Below are 21185 nucleotides of genomic sequence, written 5' to 3'. Positions count from 1 at the left end.
GTGATATTGTTTGTCACTATATTGAATCAGTCAATTGCTATTATTATTAAATGTCATTACAAGGCTTTGGCTTGATAAAGCCATTTTCATTTGAAACTGAAAATGATGACAAAAGTTAACAACAAAGAACGAACTGAGTGCCTGGTCCATATTCATTTCAGATTTTTTTTTTTTTTAGTTTATGATTTTGCATTTCTATTTTTAAATGTGTAGTGGTAACACTTTAGTATAGGGACCAATTCTCACTACTAAGTAGTTGCTTGCTAGCATGCCTGTTACTAAAGGGGTCATATGAAGAATATTATTTTGTGTAATGCAATGTTTTTGCGGTTTAAGGTCCAAAAAAATCACATTCTTTTACACATACCGTACATTATTGTTGCTCCTCTCTGCCCCGCCTTTCTGAAACACGTCGATTGACCCCTTTAACATATTGGCTGTTAGTATAGTACTAGTATGTTATTAGTACTTATAAAGCACATATTCTGCATAACCATATTCTACATCTCTAATCCTACCCAATACCTAAACTTAACAACTGTACCTTACTAACTATTAATAAGCAACAAATTAGGAGTTTATTGAGGGAAAAGTCATAGTTAATGGTTTGTTAATAGCGAGAATTGGACTTTAAAATAAAGTGTGACCATTTAAGTTTTGTTTATTTTAAATATGTAATTTATATATTTTTCACACATACACATGTTTTCAGGAGAAATATATTGAGAGACAGGAATATCATCTTGGCTATAGGAGTGATAGTTACTTATAGAGTAGTTTACTAAGCTGGACTACCAAATATTAAATCTAAAAAATAATATTGGCAAAAATATTGTCAGCTGTTTGTAGAATTTATTCATTTAAAAAAAAAAAAAATTATTTTTTTTTTAGTTTTGCAGAGTCTTAAATTGTTTTGCATCTTAATTTGTATTATAGTTATAGTTTGTTTTTAAGTTGATTTTAATGGAAATTATTTAATTATTTGGGAGGAGATACATTAAAAATCTACAATGCCTAAAGTGTTTTTGGCTGTAAGTATATACAGTACATATGCATATGTTTTCAATAAATGTTATATTTTATTTACTGACAAATATTGCAATAATAGCTGGAATATTATGTTATGTAAGGTAAAAGCAATACAATTTCTGATGTTACCAAGACTATCTCTATAAGTAATTCTTGAATCAAATCTATTCCAGACAGCTTTTTAACTAGCTAATAGGTTAAAAAAATAAATAATTTTGAAATGCGAAATTCATGTACAAGTTATAGCGCTCACACTGTCCTTGGACCAGAGCGCCATCTTTATTGAATGAGAAGAGCATCTGCTTAAAGTAGAACTGGCAGCAGAACTTCTCATCCCGTCTCAGTACTGTGAAGTTTTCAGACACATTTCAGATGGATTTTCGATGCATGTGTAGACCTCTTTTATTGTCTGGAGAGACTGAGCATGTCTCTGTTCTCTCATCAGGCCCTTCAGCGAGCGCTCTGTCCGGCAAGTAACTGATTTTGAGACGCTTGACGTGTTTTGAGCGCTTCGTCCAGAATGGGTCTTTCGGGGATATCTTTAGGCTGTGTTCTGTCTTGTTCTTTCACAAGACAGCATCTCACGCATCTACACTTCCACTGCGAAACAGCTTTGACAAAGCCATTTAGATGTTCAATTAGCCAACTTCTCTAATACGACACCACTCAACTCCCTCAGTGCTGCCATGTGGGAGTACGGGCGAAATGTCAGTGCCAGTCAAGCTACTTCTTGCCGGTTTATCATGCATAGTCTTTGTCTGAGGTTGTTTTACCTTTCTGTGCAGTTTTGTTTTTCCAACCTTCTGCAGCATTCTTTTTTTTTTTTTTCCTCTTCTCTTGTCTCTCTGCATCTGTCCTCCACAAACCCTCATCTCTGCTAATTCTGTTGTATCGCTGTCAGTATGGATGGAAAAATAAGCCTAAGCTTGGATATTACAGATCCATCGGTCAGGGGCTTTTAACCAAGGAAATATCCAGTGTCCGCAGATCTAGAGCATGCCATTTGGCTCCATTTTTCATAAATACACCAGATCATAGAAATTCCTCTGGGACAGTACTTTAGCCGATAAGCTATCAATGGTCACCTCAGGATACCGCGATCTCAAGCAGCTTTGACTTTCATTGGTTTGAGAGGTTAATTTGGGATGCAAGTTAAAATCCCTCTTAAGGCATTTGCTTGATATTTTTTTTTTTTTTTCTAAAACTTACCAATCCACTACTGCTCTTATACCATCTTAGGACAACCTCCAGTGTCATACGAATTTAAAATCATTCATGAGACTTGACTATATACACAGTGTAGTTTAGGTTTCTGTTAAATTCGTTGTTTTAAACCAATACGCACATTCAAAGAAAGGTCAATTTCATCATGGGTAACACTTATTTATTCATGTTGTTAACTCTACTGATTTATAGTATTAATAAACCATTGTATTGTCCAGGCGACACATTAGCTGCTATTTGGAAGTGCTATTTTGGTATTATTTATGTACAGTAGTACTGTAGATTTTATTAATATTTTGAATTGGCTGTATTTTTTATATTTTCAGTTTTGTTATTTTATTCATTTTTAGGTTTATGTATTTTTAAATATTTTTTTAAATTTCAGTTTTATTTTTAGTAATTTTGGTATTTCTTTAAGTTACTAAGGCAACATTTCTCATTTTCATTGAAGTTTTTTATTTTATATTTTTGCAGCTTTATTTCAGTTATCAAAAACAATAATTCATTGTTTTAGTTTACAATAACAACACTGGTATTTGGTCATTTTGACATTGACATCAATTCATAACCATTATGGCTTGGCATCTCTTCCATGCATTTTTTTTAAGCAGCTGTGATGAGATAACTTGTACCTCATTGCTTGCCAGCAACTTAGTTTCTATTCCTGAATTCTGTTCTGTTCTGTTTTTTATTTATTTATTTGGTCCCACTTTATATTAGGTGGCCTTAACTACTATGTACTTACATTTAAATTAATAATTTGGTACAATACACTTCTTGTGTACATTACATGTTTTTGCATTGTACTTATATTTTTAAAAATACCTATATGTAATTACATCTGTAATTAATTACTGTAATTACATTTATAATTACACTGTTGACCGACCCTTTACACCTTAACTCACCCTTAAACCTACCCATACCACCAAACCTGTCCCTAACCTACCCGTATCCCACCTCAATAGCAGCAATAGTGTTTTGCAATAAAGTATGTACACAATAAGTACATTGTACTTATTTTTTGATGTAAGTACATAGTAGTTAAGGCCACCTAATATAAAGTGTGACCATTTATTTTGTAATTCATTTTGGGTAAATATTGTAAGCTATTTAAACTTTATGCCATGGTCTGTCTGAATACTCGATTCTGATTGGCTGGCAGGTGTTGATTAAATTTGTTTAACTGCACAGGTAGTTTCAGGTCAGTTTAATCACGTTCTATATTAATGCGCTTCCTATAAACATTGGTAACCATAGTAACATACAGTTACAGTTGAATAGTAATACAGACGAAAATAACAGTCATGTTTATCTTTAATATGTAAGCTAGCCGTTGATTATCCCTTACATATTATCCTGAAGTCTTGATTGGCTTGATTGGGAGATGTATTTGATTAGAGTTGCTATTAGTCATTGAAAACAAAGCTCTGTCGTATCTTTCTACACCTGGTAGTTACAATAGTTTTATACCTCTGAATTCCCTCCACTAAAAACTCTCTAAAAGTTGGTGTTTAATGGTGGCTCGTCGAGCATCCTTGTGCTTGACAGGTCAAAAGCCCCACTCGTTCCCTGGAGCGTTTTCCACACATCCTCTCTTCCATCCAGAGCTGGATAATTAAAAACACTGATATCTAAGTAGCATTAGCAGACACAGAGCTCTACTCCACTCTCTAATAGAAACTTTAAGTGCAGTGATGGAGTGCTGGTCAGGTGATTGTGCTGTCTATAATTGTCCGATTATTAATAATGGTGGTAATTAAGTGAAATGCTGGTTAAGGTTTTGGTGTAATTAAAATGGTTGTCACATTGTGTGTGAGTGTTTCAGAGTGTGTGACCTGTGTTTGAGAGAATGATGGCATCTTCAGCATGATGATGGGTGTTTTTGCTCAAAGGTCTGAATCAATGGCGAGTTTTTGTTTACTGTAACTTTGTGAAGCATTAGACTCACAAACCTAATTTCCTTTTTCTTTGTTGGATTGTTTAATTTTTTTTTAAACCGTTATCCAACATTAAACCAATTTAGCTAGCATGAAACACAGTTTTAAGTGTCTCGAATATTTGCCAGAAGTCTTGACCTTCTGGACTGTATCTGACAGTTTATTTTATTTTATTTTTTGCTAGAGGTTTACAAAGATGTATTAAAAAAAAAAAAAAAAAAATACATTTTAATTTTTGCTTTATTTTTGTAAGATTTTCAGGACTCTTCATAGAAACTTGATCTGATTTGACAGAGATGACAGAAAATTACATAAGCAGGTCATTAGTTTATATTTTCTAGCATTTTATTGACTATATAAGGCTAAAATCCTGATAGAGAGAGAATTTATCAATTTATTGTTTAGTGTCCATGTGTTGTGTAGAATAAATAAATAAGAAATCTGTCATCTATCTGTCTTTGCAGTCTCCAGATTTTCTTAATCATCTGACCTAGATGTTCTTTTTGGGTATGGGCTGTGTAGTGGTGTGTGTGTGTGTGTGTGTGATTTGCTCTCCTATATAGGAAGATTGGAGGAGTGGGGGTGCTCATCATCCTGGATTTACTTAAGGGAAGATTTGCCCCACAGGGCTTTATGCATCAGGCCCAGGGGCTGCTCCTACATTTATAGCAACACAAAAAAAGACTAGGACTGTGTAGCGGTTCAATTTTGGTCTTATTTGCTAAGCAGATTAGGCTTGAGGAAGGCTGGAGTGATTTTGAACTTGGCCTGGAGGCTGATTTGCTGCAGAGTAATTCTGTTTGGATGCTGCTGGTGCAATATCCTCCAAAGAGGAGAGACAATGTGAATTTAGAAATCTGTGTGTGTGTGTGTGTGTGTGTGAGTGCGCTCGTCTGTGTGTAAAGATTCTCATTTACTGTAGGTGCACCAGAGCATCATGATTCAGTGCTTTATATGAGAAATAATAATGTTGTACAACTAGATCTATATTCTGTCTGTACCACCCTCAAAAGTGTTGTATTTTGTGTATTTTTTTATTTTTGGTTTGTTTTTTGTCTCTGTTCTTTGTTTTATTTTTTGCTTTTGTTTTGGTTTTGTTGTTCAAGTTTCGATTTTGTTTGGTTTTGGTTTCAGTTTTGTTTTTTGTTTTTTTGTTTTTTTGTTTTTTTTTTGTTTGGTGTTTTGTTTGGTTTGGTTTTGAGATGACCTGGGCATAACTTGACCAGTTAGTGCATTTTATACTTTGCATTTGAATATGCCCTTTCTCATGATTGTTCATGCCCACTGGGTCCTCTGATCGTATTAGTGCATTGTTTGTGATTTGCACCAATTTAATTTGTTGAAATCTCATACATTTTCTTTTTTTACCTGTGTGCAGACTCCTGGTCTAAGGGCACGACCAACCCGTCTGCAGTGGTTTGCAGAGAAATGTATTACAGCCCAACAGGTCAGTGTCTCTGCCATTTTGTCTGGAAAAAGTGATTTGCTATAGATCAATAGTGAGTATCACTGTTTGAATCTCTCTTTCCCCAGATGGAGCCCCTTGAGAACATGGTGGACACGACTGTCAAGCTGTTCGAGTGCGACAGAGATGACATGTACCACTATTTGTTACGCCTCTGCAGTAAGTCTCATGTGTTGGAGATTGCAAACAGTGGAAGAGCGGAACAACTTTGCACTGACTTTGTTTGGGTTTTTTTTCTTATCAGAGGAGACCAATGACTGGCGAAAAGCTGAGGCAACCTGGATGAAAATCCAAGAGGAAAATTTGGCTCCAAGAGAGAGGACCCTGCGTTTGCTTGCTGATATCCTTAAAAACAATGACAAGGAGGTGCCTTTCGAGGTGCCTGAGGTAAAAGAACCTATTCAATCTCCAATATAAAATCTGTTCCGAAAACAAAGGCAGTTGAAAACCATTGCCCTTCAGTATTTGGACATTTTTCTTTAGTCAGATACATTTAGTCCTTATTGTCCTGCTTTTTATAATCTCTGTAGCAGGTGGAAACCATGAATTAATTAAACTTGAATTAATATCCAGAATTTAAGGAAGCATTATGGTGTAATGATGTGGCTGTTTTATGTGTAGGTATGGTTTGAGGAGGTCAAAGGTCAGCCTGAGATGTTTTTGGAGCAAGAGATTAAATCTAGCCCCGTGGTTCAGGCTGCCCCTCGTAAAAGGGTTGCTGCTTTACCCACTAAAGAGGCCACAGTTGATGACTACAGACTTAAAATCGTGTCTCTTTGCAAGAAGGGCGAAGCTCAAGGTTAGTTCTCTATGTAACTTCCCTTAAATCACTATGTAAGCCATAGAGTTGTCAGAATGGATTTCCCAGGAAATGGCATACTTACGCTATTCAACTTGTAACTTGTAGTTTTATTTTTCAGCCACTAGACAGCAAAAAGTTCTACCTGGTCTCATGGCATAAACGTACCTGGGTGCACTTTTTAGCGAGACGTGAAATACATACCAACAAGAACATATCACTGCAGTGTCCAAAAGAAATGAACACTAAAAATGACAAAACGGTTCAAATCTGCATATAAGGAAGTTCAAATAGCATGGTTGCATCAACAAATGCGTTTTTATATCAGTTTTGCATTTGTCAACACTATCCGGTATGTTTAGGGTTGGGTTTGGTGTAGGGCATATTTCTAACACGATAGAGCATTAATTTTTAGCCACTGTCCCCGGATATTTGAATTCTGAACCGCTGCAATAAAAACACAGCAATGCATACCTATATCAACGTAATAAAAATGTGCCAGGGTTTACGTATTGAACCCGTGTTTTAGCGCCACTCAATGGACATTTCGGTAACACTTTACAATAAGGTTCATTAGTTAACATTAGTTAACAACATTAGTAAACATGACCTAACAATGAACAATACTTCTACAGCATTTATTAATCTTAGTTAATGTTAATCTCAGCATTTACTAATGCATTATTAAAATCACAAGTTGTGTTTGTTAACATTAGTTAATGCACTGTGAACTAACATGAACTAACAATGAACAACTGTATTTTCATTAACTAACATTAACAAAGATTAATAAACAGTGTAATAAATGCATTGTTCATTGTTTGTTCATGTTAGTTAATACATTAACTAATGTTAACAAATGACACCTTATTGTAAAGTGTTACCGACATTTCTCTATGAAACTGCGGCGAAACGTGCAGTAAGGTCTCGCTAAAAAGTGCACCCAGGTACGTTTATGCCATGAGACCAGGTTGAAAAAGTTACATAGTCACATACATACATGCATACATACATACATACATACATACATACATACATACATACATACATACATACATACATACATACATTACATACATTACATTACATTACATTAAATTAAATATAAAATAAGAATGAAATAAATTGTAAAATAATATAAAAATCTAAATAAAACATACTATATATTTATATTTTGTGTATATAATAGTTAATATATTGATATAATATATTTATAGCTTTAAAATTGCTTTATAGTAAACGTTAGTGTGACTGTCTCGAGATTAATTTTCAGGATGGTTAAAGGATGGTCATATGCAGTATTATCTGTAGTGGTCTGAGTAGATTACGTGTAGTTTTTACCCCTGTTGTTTCTGATTCTCAGAGGCCTATGACTTCCTGAAGAAAGCAGATGGCATGGGCATGGTCTTCAGCCCTGCTCCCTATGATACCCTCATCAAAGCCCTCCTAGCCAGAGGCAACATTGAGGATGCCATGGCTGTCAAAAACATGTGAGTCTGTCTGTGGGGGTCTCACCAACTAATATGTCTACATTTGTATTACAGGTTGCTAAATTACAGGTTTTAAGGTCATGGCCGTTGTACCCGATTTTACAGCATCAGAAAATCTTCTTGAATTGAAACGGATGAATGCTGATAAGCTCCTTCTAGCTGAACACAACACGCATACATGTCTTATGGTTTAAGCCCTTTCAGAGTTACTAGATAATCTCTGAGTTCTCAGAAGAGCTTGACAAGATGCAAAAATGACAGTCCTTTGCCGATTAGTAATAGATCTTTTGTGTTTGTGCTGATCTTTGATCTATCCATAAAGCTCAGATGTTTCACTAGGTCGCATTATATGTCTGATGATATATCCTTATGAAAGAAAGCTATCGCCACTATAATCTTGTGCATGCTTTCAGGAAGCATTCAGAAATGTCTATATACCAGGCTATCACGCAATAGCCATTGCGGTGGGTGTTAACTGACCCTATTCATGGACTTCTAGTGAATGCATACAACATGATCTCCCACTGTATTACACTGTAGTTTTTTTGTTGCAAAGGTACTTTAAACCAAGTTTTTAGAAGCTGTATATATCATGCATATAAAAATGCAACGAGAAAGAAAATATATTATATTCATTGTTATTAACATCATGAAGTGTATTAAACATTACATTACATTAAGGTTTCCTAAACTGGGGCACTGAATGGCAATACAGAAACCAACAGTACTATCCTTTACTGTTAATTATTATGGCCAGTATATTGAAAACCATGTGTAGTATGTTTATTGCATATTAGGTGTGTGTGTGTGTGTGGGTTGGTATTTGTGGTTTACGGGGACACAGATTTGCTTAATGGCATGGGTATGACAGAGGTATTACAATTTGAAGGTGGTTTATGAGGACACTGCCTATGTCCCCGTAATTCAAAAGGCTTAAAAACATACTAAATGGTGTTTTTTTTTGAAAATCTAAAAATGCACAAAGTTTCCTGTAAGGGGTAGGGTTAGGTGTAGGGAAATAGCATATACAGTTTGTACGGTATAAAAACCCTTACGCCTATGGAGAGTCCCTGTAAACCACAAATACCAACGTGTGTGTGTGTGTACGTGTGTGTGTGTGTGTGTGTGTGTGTGTGTGGTGGACTTCATGCAGATGTTTGGCAGGACGTTGGTCTTGACCAGCGGGGTGCTTTAAGGACAGATTAAGGGGATTGAGAATCGAAGAGAGAAGCGAGGGATGGGATTGTCCAGCACTTAAAGGACTAGACGAGAGTCAGGAGAAGGACACAAGGATTTTCTTGGGAATGATAAAAGTAACTCTGACTCTGGTCTCTGGGCCAATCTGCCGTGTGAGCGGCTGTTGGCCGGTCGCCGTTGAGATAAGGAGCGGCGGTTGATGCTCAATTTGACGGCTGGATTAATCTGGCCAGTGAGGGTAATAAAAAAAAAAAAAAGGAAGACTTTGATTGAGGTTTAAGTGATGAATGAGGGGAAAACGGATGTGGAGAGTGGATCCAGATTTGTTGGATTTGTTCAGTCTCGCACACATGTATGCGCACAAATTTAAGATGACCAGTGAAAAAAAGGCTCTCTGCATCAATACACATACACAACATCATGTATTATTCAGAAAAACTGCTGATCCCACAACACAAAACTACAGATGTGTTCAACCAATACCCATCTTCCTTTTGTCTTCTCAGTGCCACTGGTCATATTCCTGAATTCAGTTTAAGTGACCGTGCCAACAACCTTCTCATCATCTCTCAGGTGAAGAGATGCCAGATAAAAGGCGAGTACAAAAGTTTGATTTGTTCTCCCAGTTACTGTTGAATACTGGGAAACGCCATAATTTCTTCCAAGGCTTTGTTTTATTAAACCTGACCACATGATCTCTCTCACAGATGCCATGGGGACTCTTAGGGGCATGGTACAGGCTGACCAGGTGCCCACTCAGCTCGCCCTCACTCGACTGGTCCAGGGTCTCGCAAGTGAAGGAAAGACACAGGACATCCAGGAAGTGGAGACCTTGGTGAAGACTTTAGGCTCCATCAAGCTGTCCAGCATGTTATTTGTCAACAATATTGCTCTCGCTCATATTAAAAAGTAAGGTTTTTTTTTTTTTTTCTGGTTAAGCAAGATTTGCTGTTATCGCTTATGAACTCCTTACTAAACAAAACTGCAAATCCTATAGATTTACTCTGCTGTTCAAAGGTTTGGGGTCGGTAAGATTGTTTTAATGTTTTTTGTATTCTCTCATGCCGCATTGATTTGATTAAAAAAACAGTAATACTGTGAAATATTCCATTTCAAAATAAAATTTTTCTATTTGAATATTTTGTAAAATGTAATTTATTCCACTGATGGCAAAGTGAAATTTTTAGCATTTTTTTAGCCATTACTATTAGTCTTCAGTGTGACATGATCCTTCAGAAATTATTCTCATATGCATATTTGGTGCTCAAGAAATATCTAATATTATCAATGTTGAAAACAGTTATGATGTGTAATATTTTTGCACAAACTATGATTCTTTGTTGAATAGAAAGTTCAAAAGAACAGCATAATTGTTTTTTTTTTAAGTATTAATTTCTTTAATTTCAAAAGAAAAAAAAAACTGACCCCAAACCTAAGAACGGTAGTGTATTATGCAGCCATAGAAAATCCAGAAAGTTTTTAAACTCTCTGGAAATCTTGAAACATGAAAATGGAGACGTATCTTATTTCATTTATAATTAATGAGAAATCTCATTTATGTTATAATAAATAAAATGTCTCATTTAATTTATAATAAATGAGTTATTTAATTTATAATACATTAAATATAATTTAATTTATAATAATAATAATCTCAATCTATTCTAAACAATTTTTCTGTTAAAAAATGTCTTTTTTAATCCTGTAATTATGAACAATTGAAAAGGTCAACTGAAAAATCATGGCAGTTCATTCATTGGTCAAAAGGCGTAGGAACAACATACATTGGGACATGAACCATCTGTAATAACTAGAATATCAATAGACACTAGTGGAAGCAACCACCTAGAACACCCTAACATTATGGCATCAATGCAATGCACAAAAGTCTATTGTGTAGCTACAAGACTCAAAAGATCTCATTGGCTCAGCTACTAGAGCTGCTCACAATACTTGAGATGAGCAGTCGTTCAGATGTTTTTGAAGTGGATGCACAGTTAAATTAAATGCAGCTAAAATTGGCACCACATACCTGGCAGCTGGAGGGAAGCAGATGACACCGAGGTTAAGACTGTGATTGACTATGACAAAGACTTGATTATAGATGTATTATCTCAGAAACTCTGAACCACATGCTCAGTGTTTCTAACAAAGGGAGCACTAGCAGACTGTCTGGCGGGTGAGATTAGATTCCACCCGCACAAACTTTTCTTGGTTATTTTTGTGAAAACAAATTCATGAAAAGAACAATGAAGCACCCTTGTTTCTGTAAATAACACAAAATGTGCCCTTTCTGTGGTTTGACCTTGACTAAAAATTGGTGTCATCGAAGGTTTGTTGTTGCTGCAAAGGACCGTCCGCTCATATGGCCTTTACTCACACCTCAATTTCATCTTCTGTTCTTTCATCTTACCTTTTCTCCATCCCCTTCACCCCTCTCCACCCATTATTATTAAAGGCTCAAATCTGCTGTGATGGCTATGACTATGTAGTCTGAATAATTCACAATGGGCCGCACTAATGTGGTGGCCGGTTTCCGGAGCCCCGTCTAGCCTCTTAACCAGTCAGTTTGGCTCAGCCGCACACAGCACACGTGTCACTGTTGCTTAGGTCCGCCCGGGGGTCAGAGTTCACCCCAACAGGACGAAGCCACGCAAACGGCAAGCCGCCCAATCAGCCGTGAGGAACGCTGCTCTTCCGCTGTCCTACACTGTCTTAAGACTTTGGGAATGGCGAGGAATGACAATCTGTGGCTGGGCCGAGAATATTAATGTGGCCGATGAAAGTTTTATGCACTTACTGTTCTGTAAATGAAGGTCGGGGATGGAAGGGATGCAGAAATGGAATGGAAATTTTCACATGGCTTGCTTTTTTCTGACTGCCTTTCTTTAGTTATGCACTTTGAACCAAAGTTATCTTTTTGGATGCAAAAAGGGCTGCCTATGAATCTATATTTTAGTCTCTAAATATGGCTTTGGTCCCTCCTTCAGTATAACTCTAAACAAACATTGGGTTTTGGGGGGTTTTTTTACCCATTGCTTTATTTTGTAAACCAGGTGAAAATTCTTAGACTGATCACTTGGAAAATTGTCATGCCAGCCATGAGAATTATTAATCATTCATGTTCGTAGCACAAATGTGTTGTATGTGTTGAATTCTTGAGGCATGGGCTTTCATAACAGATTTAGATTTTTTTCAAAGGCATGTCTTATGTTTATATTGGATCCCTAACAAAGTGAGTGGAGTGTTTCTGGCTCTATAAAGGGATTTGTTCAAGTCACTAACACCAAGTATGAATTCTCTTTTCTCTTTTGCAGTGAGGACATTGACAGTGCGGTGGAGCTGTTGGAGACCTTTTACATCCAGAACACAGAGAATCAGAAATTCAGTATTTCTTTTGTCTTCCGCAAAGTTCTAGATGCCGACAACGATGCTGTACTAGATAAATGTAAGACCCATACACCACCTCTTCATCAGTATCAGTGGTTCTCAACCAGAGATGCCCAGCAATCTTCCAACACCTCCAAAAAAAAAAATAATTCTGCAAATATTGTGCTTTTAGGGGGACAACAACACTTGAGCAGTCTCAAAGGGTCATTTTTGTTCTTTATTTACCCCTAGGAAAGTTCATGGTAGTAGCATGCACTTTTTTAGGGATCAATACAAAGATGCCCCCCTTTGCACCAGTGGCTGTTTTTTCTGACAGAGAAAGGGGCTGCAAGATGATAGTAAAATATTTAAGAAATTACTTAAAATAAGTCATGTTAAAGTAAGCTGACATTTATTTCGATCTGTCCCATAAGCAGCAGTTGTTTTGAAGAACATAGTTAGTTCTTTATTTTAATATTATTTCAAATACAGTTGGTTAGTTATTTTAGTGTTAACACTCCTAGTTTAAGTCATCATGAAATGGAAGTTATGAGCAACTTTTTCCCCCTGTTCTGACATAGAGTAAAACGGCTATTGAATGAGAGTAAAAACGCAATAGCTACCTGTTTTTGTCCATCCATTTGATTGAATCGCAGAACGTGAGCATTGCAAACAAAATTATTTCATGTAAGTCAAGGGAATGGTGGCACATTAATGTTTTTGATTAAAAGATTACAAGGGGTTATATTTAAAAACCAATACTACACAGGAATAGTACTTGCATGACAGAGGAGTCTTCAAATGGCCTTCTTGAAGTCGAAAAGGTTGAGAGCCACTGATACACAGCTGTGTTCTGTGAGTATGTCTGAACGGACTTCTAGCCCTTGTTTGTGAGTTTCTGGATTGGAGAAACATTACAGCACCCACTGATGTGTTGTAACATAGTAATCACCGTCGAAGCATGTGATTGATTGACATCTCTCTCTACGTCCAGTGAGTGCCATGGCGGAAAGGCTCTGCAATCACTTTGCCTCCTACAGAGCCGCTACAGACCTCTTCCTGATTTACTTGGACATGGGCAGGACAGAAGAGGCCAAGTTCCTCCTGCAGGTACCGTCTCTCACAAACCAAGATATGCATGAGGACTCAGTGACCTTGCTAAATTGCTGAATCTAATTTGAGTTGGTATTGGAAATAGCTGACCCTGTCGCTAACTACAATTCCATCTCAAGTGATCGCTGCTCGTTCTGACCTCTCCCTGTCTCATATTTTAATCATTCAGTCGTTTTTGCATGCTTAGATACTCTTGTTCAAGTAAGATCTTTCCTCTCCCTCTTTCAAAAAGCACTTTAGAGAGTTGAGGAACAAATTTGCTGCATTAAGGTACCACTGAACCCAGGAGTGAGTAAAATCCTTTGAGATTTCGAAATAACAGGAAGCTTTGCTTCTCAGCGTCCCCGAGATGGAATGCTAAATATCAAAAGATGATTTTACAGAAAGTCTCAGATCAGCATATTGGGTTTGGTCTTGTTCGCTGTGTTGTAGGTGTCGTGAATCGCATCTGAGAGTAACTCTCAGGAGTGAAGCTGCTGAGCTGCGGTTTTAATTGCTTTGATTGTCGTGAAGGCACTCTGCCCACCTCAGCCTCCGTTCATTTTAATATAGCAGCCAGTTAAAAGCCTCCCAGACCCCTCAGCTTTTAAATTAGCAGATGCAAGAGAAACGCATAGCTTTCACGACTGGCTTGTAATGTGACCTCGTTGGCGCTGAACCCAGAGAAAGCACAGGGCAGTCCAGCGATTTCAAAACACACAAGACCGGATGATGTTTTCCTTCAGAAGAGATTCAGACTTTTTTTACAGCAGCATTTTCCAGGTTAATTACAAATTAAGGTACATTTTGTTAGAGGAAAGCACCTGCAATGGAGACAATAAACAGGAATGTTTGAAAGATTAAGAAAATATACACCAACCACAAGACTTCCTTCATCTTTGCAGCAGAAATTAAGATAATTTAAATGAAACCAGAGAGATTTCTGTCTCTTCCATTGAAATTCCATGTTACCAAAACTTTCACACTTCAAAAAGTTCATAAAGACATCTCAAAAGTAATCCATATGAATTTAGTCTTCTGAAAAGACATGATCGGATTATATGATGAGTAGGCTTTTATTTACAGTACATATAAACATTGGTCTATGCACATAGTTGAAAATGGTAAATGGAAGCTCAAATGTGCTTGCTTGGCATGCGAGAACCGTATGACCGTATTTGTTCTTGTGTGACAAAGTATGGTTAAGCTGCTGTTTACCATATTTTGAAAAAGAATTACTCTTACAATGCCTTTATGAACTTTTTGAAGCTTAAACGTTTTGGTTACATTGACTTGCAATGGAGAGAGTCTCTCAGGTTCTCAAGCCTTAATTAAAAATATCTTCATTTGTATTTCAAAGACGGACAAAAGTCTTAAGGGTTTGAGTGAATAAACGATGGCAGAATTTTAATTTTGGGTGAAATATATCTTTACACTTTGTGTTAACATGAAACTAGTTTAAACTATGTAATTCCATTTTCAGTAAAGTTAATATAAAGATGGTAAACCAAGAAAGAAATTGAGAGACTTTTTATTTCGAGAAAAGTCTAAACACAGAAATTGTCAGAAGCTCTAGAACAGACCATGGTCATGAAAAACCTAGAAAGTATAATTGAAATGATAAATAATAGTAATTTCTGTATTGTAATTAAATGTTTTAGCAGGCAATACTGTTTTGAAGCTTTTAAAGTTCATGATCCTGTTTACCTGCATTTGAAGCATTTTACTGTAACATTTTACTGTAACATACTGTAACGTTTTTTTAAATTGCTATTATGCCGCAAATGCTGTCGATGTAACTTGTATTGCAAGAAAAAAGTTTAGTCTATGCTTGCTTTAAAGGTGCCCATAATATTCCTATAAAAGTCTGATTTCTTCATACCTGCTAATATCTTATTTTTGACACAGGCTGTTGAATCTTCTCAAGACCTACAGTTTCTGTACGGCACAGTTTACCCTTCCAGAATTCACTGCGCCTTCGTTTAACTTGTGTTATATTGTCCTGATTGTGAAAGAGTGTGAAAATTGCACACTGGCGCTTGAAAGCTCAGGAGCACGCCGATGCAATTCAAAGCCTTTATACAGCTAAGTGTAGATAATTGTACTTTAAATTGGGCGGACACTGTACATTTTAATTTTCATAAAGAAATAAGTGGTTATTTGCCTGACTCCCTTATTAGCTGTATAATTAACCCTCAACTATAGAGCGCTGCACTGAGTGCTAAAGGATGTAATGGAAGATGGATACATTCAAAAACACGCTTCCATCATGCTGTTACACACACCTTCATATGCTCCCCTTTGCCGCCTTTTAACTGCCTGCTGTGTGGATACAGGAAATACAAATAATTGTTTTTATAGCAAGGGGTTATGTTTTGCTCAAGGGCAGATACTGTGCGTGCATGTGAACACACACACACACACATACACACACACACACACACGGTAAATGTCTCTTGTGCTTCTTTGATTGCTTTAGCGCTGTGCGGGTGTCAATGAGCAGAAGGACACAATGTTCACATACATGTTGCGAGCGGCTCAGCGGCCGGGACAGGTAAACAAACCCAGTTTGTTCTAGTCTTCATGCTCTGAACTTTAAGTGTATGTACATAGCTTTTATGCAATATAGTTACACAGTATGTGAATAAAGACACTCTATTTTCATTCCTGTACAGGCTGCCAAAATCAAGGCTCTGTCTGAGCTGATTCCTGACTTCACAGAGAAGGAGAATATCTATTCACATTTGGTGAAATGCTATGGTAAGACCACTGTTTCCATCAACACTGCTAGATAAACACTAACATTTAAAAGTTTGGGCTCAGTAAGATTTATTATTTATGTATTATCATTAATTTTTCTATTAATAATAAATTACATTTTGAAACAGTTATTTAAAAGTGTAATAATATTTCACAATATTACTGTTTTACTATATTGTTGATCAAGAGTCTTTCAAAAAAACATTAAAAATCTTACCAACCCCAAACCTTTGAACGGTAGTGTGTGTGTATATAAACAGTTATTAAGGTGCTATTGTGTTACTCTGTACTCGTCTGGAGCAGCACCTGTTGTTATGCTTCTGTCATTGAATATGTGTTTCATTATTGCATGATCACTGTTAAAAGCTACATGATTCATCTGGTGGACAATGGCCTTAAGACTCCATTCATCTGGCTGGCCTGTTCGAGTCACCCGCTGTTTAGGCACACAGCAAAACTAGTCAGTTAATAGTCTGTCAGTTAAAAATTCAACAAGCAGAACGCATTGACTGACTCACAGGAGGCACGTTTGCTTATACAAACACATGTTTTCTAATGAGGGCTACTTTAGCCAGCGTACCGTGAGAACTTTAACACGTTTCAGTACTTGGAGACCTCTACAGCATTATTATTTCATGAGGCCTGATATGTGCAGAATGAAATATTGCATGTTTTCTCCCTCACTCTCAACAGGTTTAGACAAGGACTTCAGTTCAGCGAAGGCTCTGTATGAGCGCATGCAGGCTGAGGGGGTGAAGGCTGATGACTTGACTCTCAAGAGACTGGCGCTGCTATACAAGGAAGCTGGAGAAACTGTTCCCTTTGAAGAGCCTCCGGTAATAATCAGTATTCATTAACTTTTAATGCATATTGAATATTCACTTCTGAGTTTTTTTTTTGGTTTTTTTTCTTAAATAAAAAAAGATATTTTTTTTCCCCTCTTAAATAAGAGGAATCATTTAAACCAAAGTAGATGTTGCAACGTAGATTGAAATGTTTGTTTTTTTTAACTACAGTGTAGGAAAAATGTAGTCAAAAATAATTAAAAAATGTGGTAGTTAAGAATTATTTTCTATTGAATGAACACAAGATTGTATATGTAATACCAAAAATATTTATTATTTATACAGTGTAATTAAGCACAGTATTTACCTACATATTTTTGCTTAAAATTGCCACAGAGACTTTGTTGAACGTTTTTGAATGATTATGCAGGCAAATTGTTCATTTAGAGTTTTGAATCGGTTCAATTCAATGAACACTTTGATCTTACTCACTGAACTTGAACTTGAAGCTGTATATAATTCGGAATGCATTAAAAAACATCTGTCTCAACACTTTCAAGTGAAAAGCTGGAAAGTGTAGAAGGAAACTTTATGGCCAAATTCTTTGTGATATTTGTGATTTCATGTCTAGCAAAATCATCACAAATATAGTGTATATTGTTTAGCCCTTCTTACAAATGTTTGGGATCAGTAATTAATATTATTTTTTAAATAAATGAATATTTTTATTCAGCAAGGATATATTAAATTGAATAAAAGTGATTAGTAAAGACATGTTACAAAAGGTTCTGTTTAAAATAAATGCTGTTCTTTTAAACTTTCTTCAGAAATCCAAATAATCCTGAATAAAAAACAATGTTATTTTAATATTGTATTTTAATAATATTTTACAATAGTACAGTTTTGACTATTTTTGATTAAATAAATGCAGCCTTGATGAGCATAAGAGACTTTTTTTGAAAACTTACTGTTCAGAAGTATAGGGTTGGTACAATGTAAGTATTATGCAACAAATTGCCCACTTCAAATCATGAGCATCTTCATGAACTGCAAATGCTGTGTACACACTGTGTGGGCAGTGATTGGATGTCAAGCTGCTTTATTTAATAACCATTTTTGAAGCTGGTCAAGCACTAGCTGATTAGAGTCCAGTTTCATGTCATATTGCTCACCTGAAATGCCCCTACTTTTACAGTACCTTAAGAGTCCACCTCACGCTCTTCGTGTATTATTTACCATCTGTCAGAACCGTGCTCCGGTGTTTTCCACCAGCGTTAGAGGAGCCTGCCAGCCATCTACAAACCCTTCCCCCTCACGCACCGCTAAGCTCTCAGTGCACCTTTTAAGTTCTCACAAAGCAATCTCAGGTAGCACTCCCTCCCGCTCCATTCAACTCCACTTCTTCCTCCGGTCCCACGGCCGCCGCTAATACCACAGTACAAAGAGTCTCCGGAGAGAGGCGATAAGGAGAGATTTGAGGTCCCGCTCACATCTGGCCTCATTTCTCGTACACAGCAGCTGTTATTTATCGACTTTAATTACCCCATTAATAAGGGAATATACATTGTTGGAGAAATGGTAATCTTCTAAAAGCACTCACCTTCCAAAAATAGAGAGCGAGTGCTGTTTACAGGCGCCTGTGCTTAATTACGGGAGGGGGAATGAGTAAATATGTTATTTGTGAATTAATACGGTTTGTAAGATGAAACGAGAGCGTAAGATTTGTTTGGACCGTGTGGTGGTTATTAGTTTGCCCCAGAGGGCGGGAAACGCACAGCTACACGCAGCACCCACTGAAAAACAACACAACATGCACTCAAAGTACAATTATATTGGACAATTTTGTCTAGTTTAGCCTTTTACTGACTAAAAATATCTAAAAATGCTGTGTTTTTGTCCTGCAGGAGTCTTTTCGTTTCTACGCAGACAAACTGAAGAAGGAGCACTCCGATTCCATGGAGCTGGCCGACAACTAAAAAAAAAAAGTCTTTCGTCATTTTTTTTTTCTTTCTTTTTTTACATTCAACAGATGTGCACAGCTTGTGTGTTATACTGTGATTGTTTGTTTTTTGCCCTTCATAATGTTGTCATGAAATGGTTAATGTGTACATAGATATTTATGCAAATAAATGTAAACCCAAAACTTTAGTGGCTTTTTCATAAGTTTCTTTTTTTCATCTTTTTTGTTTGTTCCTGAAGTGTTTGTCGCAGAAGAGATGTTTTATCAAAATTCAAGTTTTGAACTCTGAAAATGCAAATATGTTCATAGAAGATGCATTATATTACACATGGGTGATTTGCGAAATGCTCCTATTATGCTTCGTTATGTAGTAATAGATACTATATAATAAACATCTCATTGGAGCAATGATGGAAGCTGTCATGCATCCTGTTGTTTTTTCTGGATTTAACACAAGTGCAAAAACGTACATTATCTAGCTTTTAAAACACAAATTCCTTTTTGGTGTGACTTACAAAACCTTTCAAAAAAAAAGTTTTTTTTGAAAGTGTATACCTGTGTACTTTTGATGTAGCCATATTGGCACAAACTTTAAGCAGTAAAATCTTCTACATGTTTAAATAAATAAACATTTAGACTGCAACAAAGAGAAGCTGTTTATGGATATTTACCAAAGCAGAGCTATAATCTCTTGCAAAATTGAACAGTACATTGCTGCCATCCAGTGGCTATCAGCTGAAGTCTTAAGAGATCTCTGCATGACTGCTGGAGCACCAGCTCTTCTTTTCTGGTGTCTTTACTAGTGTGGGTTTGACCTCCGACCTGTCTCATGGCAGTATTTTTAATAAAAAAATTCAGGATGCTTTAAAAATAGAAAGTTCAAAAGAGCAGCACTGATTTGAACATTTATTAACAACGGCAGCATTTATTATTCTATAAGGTTATGTAACATTGCTGCATGTTTGAGTGTTTTTTTTTCAGTGCAGCTCATACTCTTGCAGTTGGCTGTCTCAAAGGGAGGTGGACGGCTGTTTTCTCCTCTGTCGGGAAGCTTGGGAGACTGTCATTCTGAGAGGATTTGTGCAAGCCAAATGCAGACGGCACAGTAAAAGCCGATGACATTATCTTTCAAGAGCTCTTAGCAAGCTCACTAGCATCATTACATTTTAAAATGATATATAAATGATATCAAAACAGTTTAAAATATATTTCTTCAAATGGATCTGCCATGTTTGTCTTTGCAGAAACTTGTACTAAAATCTTATACAAGCATGTCCTTCATTTTAACAAGCATTGTTGCTTATACTTTTCCCTGTCGGATATTTTAAGACTACTCGTCCACCATATTTATGACCAGCAGAGGGGCAAAGTAATGGTGATGAATACAAAAACACATGAACATTGTATTAGATGAAAGAAAAAGCTTATCACTGGATTTGATCCACCAAGTCATACATAACATTTTTATAGACCTTGTGTTAGCACAGACCCTAACAAATCTAACATCTGTGTGCATTTATAAACACTTAATCCACAATTCATCAATATTTTTTTTTAAAAGGTTGAGCTTTTTTGTGTGATTGTGCGAGACCTCTGATGAATTAGCTGCTTTTGGTAAATAGCTAGAAGAATAACAGTGTGGTAAACAGTAAAATGATTGGATTGTGGATAAGTCATAATAAAATAAAAAATAAAGTCTAAATTGTATGAAATAAAATAGATAAAAGAGATAGTCAATTATGAGATGCCAAAGTCATGACAAAAAGTCAAATTTATTTTTATTTTTTTACTTTTTATCTCATAATTTTGACGTCATGACTTTGTATCTCATTATTTCGTCTTGTCATTCTTGTTTTTCTTAGACTTTCATCTTTTATCGTAATTATGACTTTTTATCTCATCATTTTTACTTTGTCATGACTTTTTTCATTATTTCGACTTGTCATAATCATCACTCTCATAATTTTGATACTTCATGTACACTGTAAAAAAAGCCAACTAAGCAAACTTAAAATTTTAAGGCAACCAGCTTCAGCAGATTTTTGAGTTTTCTCAACTTGTCGTTTTAAGTTTAT

The 21185-nt window shown here is 36.2% G+C and overlaps 1 protein-coding gene across 1 annotated transcript in view; it reads left to right on the top strand.

Annotated features, from left to right (window-relative positions):
• The window catches only part of lrpprc (leucine-rich pentatricopeptide repeat containing), a 59114-nt gene extending 39816 nt beyond the window's left edge, over positions 1-19298 (top strand). The window contains exons 26-38 of the mRNA XM_058796223.1: positions 5572-5640; positions 5727-5817; positions 5903-6045; positions 6280-6457; positions 7821-7947; positions 9651-9739; positions 9852-10053; positions 12462-12592; positions 13508-13623; positions 16085-16159; positions 16281-16365; positions 17059-17201; positions 19055-19298. Coding sequence (XP_058652206.1) covers positions 5572-5640; positions 5727-5817; positions 5903-6045; positions 6280-6457; positions 7821-7947; positions 9651-9739; positions 9852-10053; positions 12462-12592; positions 13508-13623; positions 16085-16159; positions 16281-16365; positions 17059-17201; positions 19055-19126 — 1521 coding nt within the window. The 3' untranslated portion in view covers positions 19127-19298. The remainder of the gene's footprint in view (positions 1-5571; positions 5641-5726; positions 5818-5902; positions 6046-6279; positions 6458-7820; positions 7948-9650; positions 9740-9851; positions 10054-12461; positions 12593-13507; positions 13624-16084; positions 16160-16280; positions 16366-17058; positions 17202-19054) is intronic.
• Positions 19299-21185: the final 1887 nt, after the last annotated feature.

The sequence above is a fragment of the Onychostoma macrolepis genome, chromosome 13 (assembly GCF_012432095.1).
Source record: "Onychostoma macrolepis isolate SWU-2019 chromosome 13, ASM1243209v1, whole genome shotgun sequence".
Classification (NCBI taxonomy): domain Eukaryota; kingdom Metazoa; phylum Chordata; class Actinopteri; order Cypriniformes; family Cyprinidae; genus Onychostoma; species Onychostoma macrolepis.
This window is presented reverse-complemented; position numbering and strand designations above follow the sequence as displayed.